This window comes from Ovis canadensis, chromosome 15, assembly GCF_042477335.2.
Source record: "Ovis canadensis isolate MfBH-ARS-UI-01 breed Bighorn chromosome 15, ARS-UI_OviCan_v2, whole genome shotgun sequence".
Classification (NCBI taxonomy): domain Eukaryota; kingdom Metazoa; phylum Chordata; class Mammalia; order Artiodactyla; family Bovidae; genus Ovis; species Ovis canadensis.
In genome coordinates this window covers 37,168,541-37,176,999 of record NC_091259.1, presented here as the reverse complement: position 1 = coordinate 37,176,999, position 8,459 = coordinate 37,168,541, and the positions used below count along the sequence as shown (strand labels likewise).

The 8,459-nt window shown below is 50.7% G+C and overlaps 1 protein-coding gene across 20 annotated transcripts in view; it reads right to left on the bottom strand.

Annotated features, from left to right (window-relative positions):
* PHLDB1 (pleckstrin homology like domain family B member 1) overlaps positions 1-8,459 on the bottom strand; it is a 48,912-nt gene that overhangs the window by 1,625 nt on the left and 38,828 nt on the right. For all 20 annotated transcript variants that reach the window (XM_069555365.1, XM_069555366.1, XM_069555369.1 and 17 more), the window contains one exon: positions 636-721. In XM_069555365.1, the coding sequence (XP_069411466.1) occupies positions 636-721 (86 nt within the window). The remainder of the gene's footprint in view (positions 1-635; positions 722-8,459) is intronic.

Below are 8,459 nucleotides of genomic sequence, written 5' to 3'. Positions count from 1 at the left end.
TGGGCACAAAGAGGATACCAAAAGAATCAGAGGCAAAGGGATGACCAGAGTCCCCTCCCAGTAAGAAAGGAACAGATGGAAAGAGCTGCGAGCGGGGTGCTGGCCCCAGGCCCCCAGTGGACCAGAGACGAGGACTGGAGCAGGCGTCGCGGGCCTGGCGGGACGGAGGCAAACGGCCCCAGCCTCCCGCAGCCCCTGTCCATAAAGTCCTCCCACCCAGACCTCGTCTCGGAGGGCACCCACTCCCCCTTTAGCCTCCCCACCGCACGGCCCGCCCCCATGGAGGGAGATGGCCTGCTGGCATCTCAGGGCCAGGAGGCCAGCGAGCCCCCTCAAGCTCACAGGGGCTCCCTGCTCTCTGCCCCCGCTGTACTCCACACTCCAGCCGGTGGGGAGGGGAGGGACTTAGGGGAGAGTCAAGGAAGGGTCAGGGGCCAGGGGGCCAGGAGGCGTTAATACTCCTTAGTTCTGGTTAGAGGTGTGTGGGGAGGGGTACCTCAGTCACCATAGTGAAGCTCAGAAACCTCTTCTGGGAGAGGGAGAGAGGAAGAGAAAGTTTACAAGAGAATGAGGAAGGGGTCCAAGCCTCTGAAGTGGGCAGGCTGGAGGCCTCTTTCCCCAGAGCTGGCCCTCACCTTGGCGGCACTGCGAAGGTGGTCATAGTACACCTCCTCGATGGCCTGGAAGTAAATGACCCCCTTCAGCTTCGTCTCATGCTTGTCTGCAAAGGAAGACGGGCTGGGCTCAGTTGGCCTGTGGTGCTTTAGGTCAAGCTCAGCAGACACAGAACGTCCCACCCGGGAAGTGGGGTGACTCCCAGGACTCCGAAACAGAGCCCAGATTATGTATCAGTGTTCAGCCTTGCCCAGAATGACAGAGGAGGCAGATCAGAACTCCCCTGAGATACCACTGCTCACCTATCAATGCAGCAAAAATAAACACAAAACACGGCACGCTGGTGACACTTCTGGGGGGAGACGGGCAGTATAATCAACCTGACGGGGGGGCATAAATTGGTGAGCCTCTCGGAATGACTCGGCTTCTTCGACCAGAGTTAGAAAGGTGTTTGCCCTTTGAGCCAATTTTAGCACTTGGAAAATTTATCTTACACCTGTACCTCTCTCTCTGGGAAAGTCACTCAGTCGTGTCCGACTCTTTGCGACCCCACGGACTATACAGTCCATGGGATTCTCCAGGCCAGAATACTGGAGTGGGTAGCCTTTCCCTTCCCCAGGGGATCTTCCCAACCCAGGGATCAAACCCAGGTCTCCCGCATTACAGGGGGATTCTTTACCAGCTGAGTCACAAGGGAAGCCCAAGAATACTGGAGTGGGTAGCCTATCCCTTCTCCAGGGGGTCTTCCCAACCCAGGAATTGAACCGGGGTCTCTGGCATTGCAGGCGGATTCTTTACCAACTGAGCTATCGGGGAAGGCCCACACATGTACAAAAGAAAACATTTACAAGATTCACCATCTTGTAATTATAGTCATAAAAGGTTAGAAACAACCCCAGTGTCCATCAAGGGGAGGCGGCTGAGCAGAGTGTGCCATGTGATGAAATACACCTAGCTATTCAACAGAATAACGAGTATCTGATATACACATTTAGAAATAAATCTGCGAAGACTTCCTTGGCGGTCCAGTGTGAAGAGTCTGTGCTCCCAATGCAGGGAGCCCAGTTTCGATCCCTGTGGGGAACAAGATCCCCCATGCCGCAATAAAGACCCAGTGAAGCCAGATAAATATTTAAAAAACAAACAACACACTTCAAATAATCCATGACTAAAAATAGTTTTTAGCTAAATTAGAAAAAATATATTTTTAAAATCTATAAAATACATCTGGATATCAACTTCTAGACATTGATATATTTGAGATGGAAAGACCTCTAAGATAACATAGCAGGAAAACAAGGAGTGTGTTGGGTGCTACCTTTTGTGTAAGAAAAATGTTAGTCACTCACTCATGTCCAACTCTTTGCAACCCCATTGACTATAGCCTGCCAGGCTCCACTGTCCATGGGATTCTCCAGGCAAGGGTACTGGAGTGGGTTGCCAGTCCTTTCTCCAGGGGATCTCCCCAACCCAGGGATCAAGCCCAGGTGTCCCGAATTGCAGGCAGATTCTTTACCATCTGAGTCACCAGGGAAGCCCCAAGAATATTGCAGTGGGTTGCCATTCCCTTCTCCAGGGGATCTTCATGATCCAGAAAAGGGGTAAGAATACATGTTTGCATATGTTTATCTTCCCTTAAAGAAACTCTAGAAGGACACACAAGAGATTAATAAATGTAGTTACCTGTAGTCAGAGGGGATGTAATTCTCTTTTACTGTCTTGAGTTTTGAACGACATGAATGCATTTATCTATTCAACTCAAACAGTAAAAACATGGAAGGCAGCATACAGCATCTGGAGGCCGGGGTGCCAGGAAGGAGGTGGGTAAACCCGCAGAGCAGAGGACTGCTGGGGTGGGAGGGACGGGTCGCTGGCAAGGGCGAGCACAAGCCTGGCCACCCTGTCTGGGGGCGGACACCAAGCAGGCACCACAGCTCTGGGCAGCGAGCCCGAGTCACTAAACTCAGGTGGCAGCACCACCCTCCCCCAACCCCATCATTTCAGGCCTGAGGCAGGGGTCCTGGGTCGGGCTGCCGCCTCCTTACCCGCCCCATCCCACCCCTGCCCCTCAACCCCCTGCCCTGGTGCCGAGGGGGGAGCTTCCTACAGCAAATCAAATCCTGCTGCCTCAGCTCACGGGCTTCTCTGCCAGCTCCCTCACTGGAACCCGCTGCCTCCTTGGCTTTGGCAAAGGTCCCTGACAGGCCGGTGCCAACACGTCCCTCCAGCCTTGCCTTGCTTCCCTCCCCGGCACCAACCCCGGGTCTCTCTGGCCAGGCTGAGCTTCTCGTGGGCCCTTATCAATCCACTCTGCTGACACTGGAATGGCCTCCAACACATTCCCTTAGCAAACTGCTAAGTCACCTTCAGCACCTGTTGCGAACGTCACCACTGTGGCGCCCAGCTGTGCTCCCCCATGCCCCCGCAGCACGGGTGCTGCTCTGCAGAACTTACGGTGCTGAATCTGAACCTTCCTTCAGGAGACTTCCCTTCCCTGGTGATCTAGTGGCTAAGACTCTGAGCTTCCCATGCAGGGGCCCCAGGTTTGGTTCCTGGTCAAGGAAATAAGATCCCACATGCTATAACTAAAAAATTCTGCATGCTGCAACCAAGACCCGGCACAGTCAAATAAGTAAACATTAAAATTCTGAAAGAGATGGGAATACCAGACCACCTGACCTGCCTCTTGAGAAACCTGTCTGCAGGTCAGGAAGCAACAGTTAGAACTAGACATGGAACAACAGACTGGTTCCAAATAGGAAAAGGAGTACGTCAAGGATGTATATTGTTACCTTGCTTGTTTAACTTATGTGCAGAGTGCATCTTGAGAAACGCTGGGCTGGAGGAAGCACAAGCTGGAATCAAGACTGCCAACAGAAATATCAATAACCTCAGATATGCAGATGACACCACCCTTATGGCAGAAAGTGAAAAAGAACCAAAGAACCTCTTGATGAAAGTGAAAGAGGAGAGTGAAAAAGTTGGCTTAAAGCTCACATTCAGAAAACTAAGATCATGGCATCCAGTCCCATCACCTCATGGCAAATAGATGGGGAAACAATGGAAACAGTGGCTGTCTTTATTTTTCTGGGCTCCAAAATCACTGCAGATGGTGATTGCAGCCATGAAATTAAAAGACGCTTACTCCTTGGAAGGAAAGTTATGACCAACCTAAAAAGCATATTAAAAAGCAGAGACCTTACTTTGCCAACAAAGGTGCGTCTAGTCAAGGCTACAGTTTTTCCAGCAGTCACGGATGTGAGAGTTGGACTATAAGGAAAGCTGAGTGCTGAAGAACTGATGCTTTTGAACTGTGGTGTTGGAGCAGACTCTTGAGAGTCCCTTGGACTGCAAGGAGATCCAACCAGTCCATCCTAAAGGAGATCAGTTCTGGGTGTTCAGTGCAAGGACTGATGTTGAAGCTGAAACTGCAATACTTTGGCCACCTGATGTGAAGAGCTGACTCATTAGAAGAGACCCTGATGCTGGGAAAGATTGAGGACAGGAGGAGAAGGGGACAACAGAGGATGAGATGGTTGGATGGCATCACCAACTCGATGGACATGGGTTTGGGTGGACTCCGGGAGTTGGTGATGGACAGGGAGGCCTGGCGTGCTGCGGTTCATGGGGTTGCAAAGAGTCGGACATGGCTGAGTGACTGAACTGAACTGAATATCTTAATGACCTGGATAATCACAATGGTGTGGTCACTCACCTAGAGCAGACATCCTGGAGGGTGAAGTCAACTGGGCCTTAGGAAGCATTACTACAAACAAAGCTAGTGGAAGTGATAGAATTCCAGTTGAGCTATTTAAAATTCTCAAAGATGATGCTGTTAAAGTGCTGCACTCAATATGCCAGCAAATTTGGAAAACTCAGCAGTGGCCACAGGATTGGACAAGGTCTTCATTCCAATCCCAAAGAAGGGCAATGCCAAAGAATGTTCAAACTACTGCACAACTGTACTTATTTCACATGCCAGTACAGTAATGCTCAAAATCCTTCAAGCTAGACTTCAGCAGTATGTGAACCAAGAACTTTCAGATGTAAAAGCTGGGTTTGGAAAAGGCAGAGGAACCAGAGATCAGATTGCCAATATTCGCTGGATCATAGAGAAAGCTAGGGAATTCCAGAAAAGCTTCTGCTTCATTGACTACCCTAAAGCCTTTGACTGTGTGGATCCCAGCAAACTGTGGGAAATTCTTAAGGAAATGGGAATAGCAGACCACCTTGCCTGTCTCCTGAGAAACCTGTATGCAGATGAAGAAGTGCCAGAACCAGACATGGAGCAATGGACTGGCTCAAAATTGGGAAAGGAGTATGACAAGGCTGTATACTGTCACACTGCTTATTTACCTTATATGCAGAGTACGTAAGGCAAAATGTGAGGCTGGTTGAATCACATGCTGGAATCAAGACTGCTGGGAGACATACCCACAACCCAAATACATAGATGATACCACCCTAATGGCAGAAAGTGAAGAGGAACTAAAGAGCCTCTTGCTGAAGGTGCAAGAAGAGAGTGAAAAAGCTGGCTTAAAACAACGTTCAGGGCTTCCCTGGTGGCTCAGTGGTGAAGAATCCGTCTGCCAGCGCTGGAAACACGGGTTCGATCCCTGGTCTGGGAAGATTTCACATGCCTGGGAGCCACGACTACTGAAGCCGGGAGCTCTAGAGCTGATGCTCCACAAGAGAAGTCACCACAGTAAGTCTGTGCAGCTTCTAGCAGCCCCTGCTCGCTGCCATCAACGGATAGCCTGCGCAGCATTGAAGACCCAGCACAAAAATAAATAAATTCATAAAAAATTTTTAAAACCCTCAACATTCAAAAAGCTAAGATTACGGCATCCGGTCCCATCACTTCATGGCAAACAGACAGAGAGAAAGCGGAAACAGTGACAGATTTTATTTTCTTGGACTCCAAAATCACTGCAGATGGTGACTGCAGCCAGGAAATTAGAAGATGCTTGCTCCTTGGAAAAAAAGTTATGGCAAATCTAGACAGCATATTAAAAAGCAGAGACATCACTTTGCCAACAAAGGTCTATATAGTCCAGGAGTCATGTACGGGTGTGAGAGTTGGACCATAAAGAAGGCTGAGTGCTGAAGAACTGATGCTTTTGAATTGTGGTGTTGGACCAAGACTCTTGAGAGTCCCTTGGACAGCAAGGAGATCAAACCAGTCAGTCCTAAAGAAAATCAACCCTGAATGCTCATTGGAAGGACTGATGCTAAAGCTAAAACTCCCAATTCTTTAGCGACCTGTTGCAAAGAGCCAGCTCACTGAAAAAGACCCTGATGCTGGGAAAGACAGAAGGCAATAGGAGAAGAGGGCGGCAGAGGATGAGAAGGTTCGATAACATCACTGACTCGATGGACATGAATTTGAGCAAACTCCAGGAGATAGAGAAAGACAGGGAAGCCTTGTGTGCCGCAGTCCATGGAGTCACAAAGAGTCAGACACAACTTAGTGACTGAACAACAGTAATAAAGCATTAATGAACCCTCCTTTATCTGTTCAGAGGTCAAGCTCCTCTGATCTGGACTGCTATGCACCGAGCAGGTCCTCAACTGATGCAGAATAAACGAGTTCAAGGAACTGGGATCCAAAGAAGTCAGAGCCCACGATTTAGGAGGGAAAAAAGCACAGACACACATCCACTTAGCTGTGTGACTTGGGTATGATTAGGGCTCCAAGGTATGACTGGTCACGGGCGATAAGCGAGAGGACACACTCCCAGGGTTCAGCACAGTGTCTGGCACAATACACGTGGACCTGTCGTGACATCATTATGCCCAGTGCTGACGTCACATGGCAGAGGGACCCTGTGTGACGCAGGAGTTACCCAGAGGAGGGCAGGAACCACTCCCAGTGAGGTGGGGCTTCACAGAGGTGCTTTCTGATGTGGACCCTGTAGAAGGGAGGGGTTTCACGGAGGAGGAGGGAGCAGGATCCAGGAAGGCCAGGGAGAACGGCAGCATTCTGTTCTCTCCTGGCTCTTCCTTCACTGGAAATAGTAACACATTCCTGCCTCCGCTTCCTCGACGCCTACCTATCCTCGATGGATTGTGTGCAATCTGGCTCCCGCCCAGCACACAGTGGAAACCGTTCTCTCACCAAGATCCAATCGTTGAATCGAATGGCCTTTGGGTGCACATTACCCTTGGCCTTTCTGCAGTGTCCATCATCACCATAATGTCTCAATTTCTTCCGTAAATTATATTTTTTTATTCCATGACAGCCCCTGCTGGCAGGCACACATCCACTCCTCTGCCTTCTCCATTTCTGCCCTGCCCTCCCCGGTTGGTTTCATAGACATGAAGGAAGGTCACACATGCCAAGCGCCAGCTCAGCACCTGGCCTGTGACTTCCCGCCTCCTGCACCCTGCTTTACTGCAGCCTCCTTCTCCTTCTCCCTCACAAGGGTGGCCCTGCCCTGGGGTGCAGCTCTGTCTCTCTCTCTTCTCTGAAGTCTAACTGTCCAAGCTCAGTCTTAGCTCTGCCTCTCAGCTGCTGAGAGACCTTAGGCAAGTTACTTAGCCTCTCTGTGCTTAATTTTCCTCATCTGCAAAACATGTGTAAAACCAGTGCTTCCTTCACAAGATTATGATGATGATTAAATGAGACGATACATGTGGAAGGCTGAGCACAGCATCTGGCCATACACGTGTGCAGTAAGTATGATCTGCTACCATCATCATTATTATTAGTCCAACAGCTTCGACTTTCACTCTGCCTCTAACCCTGACCCTTCTCATAACCTTAGATGCCCCAGGGACACTTCAACTTCAACGTGCCTAAGATGGAGTTGTCCTCCCAGGCCTGACAAAGTCCATTTCCACCCTAGGTGGAAACATGGGGACACCCGTAAGCCTCCCCTCACCCATGGCCCAGGTGGGCGGGGAGGGCTTCCTGGAAGAGACGGCATTTGTCTGGGGACCAGTTCGGGGGGGAAGCCGGGTGCCCCAGGCTGCAGGACTCCAGCACCACACACTTCTGGCCCTTTCCCTCCCGGTGCTGAGCAGGACGGCTCTCCTGGCTTTGTGGTTGGGTGGGGCTGGGTGACTGGCTGAACAGGCCCGCTAGTGACTTGGGGACAGACTCCAGCTGGGGAATTTAACCCAGTGCAAACCCAATCACATTTCTCTTTACCCTCTGCCACTGCAGCCAGCAGCGTTCCAGAAAGGCATGCTCTGAAGCAGAGAAAGAATTTACACGGGGCAGACCCCCACCAACCCATGACGAACATGGATACAGATCAGGAGTAAGAAGAACTTTGGTTCTGAGCTCCTGAGATCTTAGGATGGGGTTGTTTCTGCAGCACAGCCTGTCCTGACGAGGCTATGATATAACATTCTAGCCTCCAAGTGGGAACTGTCCAGAGGGAACTCCAGGGCTGGGAAACCAAGCTGGAGGCTGGGTGCAGAGTGCTGAGAGAGCAGGACAGCTGGGGGGTGCTGCCCCCAGGCATGCTCAGCTGCTTATCTCAGAGTCTCTGTGGGAACTTGCCCAAGAGGGATCCACAGGACTCCATGCACGCACAGCATCTGGGGTGCCCTACAGCACCCCCATCATTTTTGTTCACTGTTTGTGTCCCAGCAACAGGCTCCAGGGGGGAGGGTTGTGGCCCCCTTGCTTATCATCAGAGCCTAAGATACTTCCTGGGACTTACTAGATGCTCAGTAATACTGCTGGAAAAAAAATGAATGGTTGAACAAAGCCAAGGAGGTGAGCCTTGTACATTTTCAGAGAGAGGAGAACAAGACCCAGCTCAAGGCCCTGGCCCCCACTTGGAAGCTTCTGGGTGACAGAGCCCAGGGGTCCTAGCCCCAGGGCAGTCTAG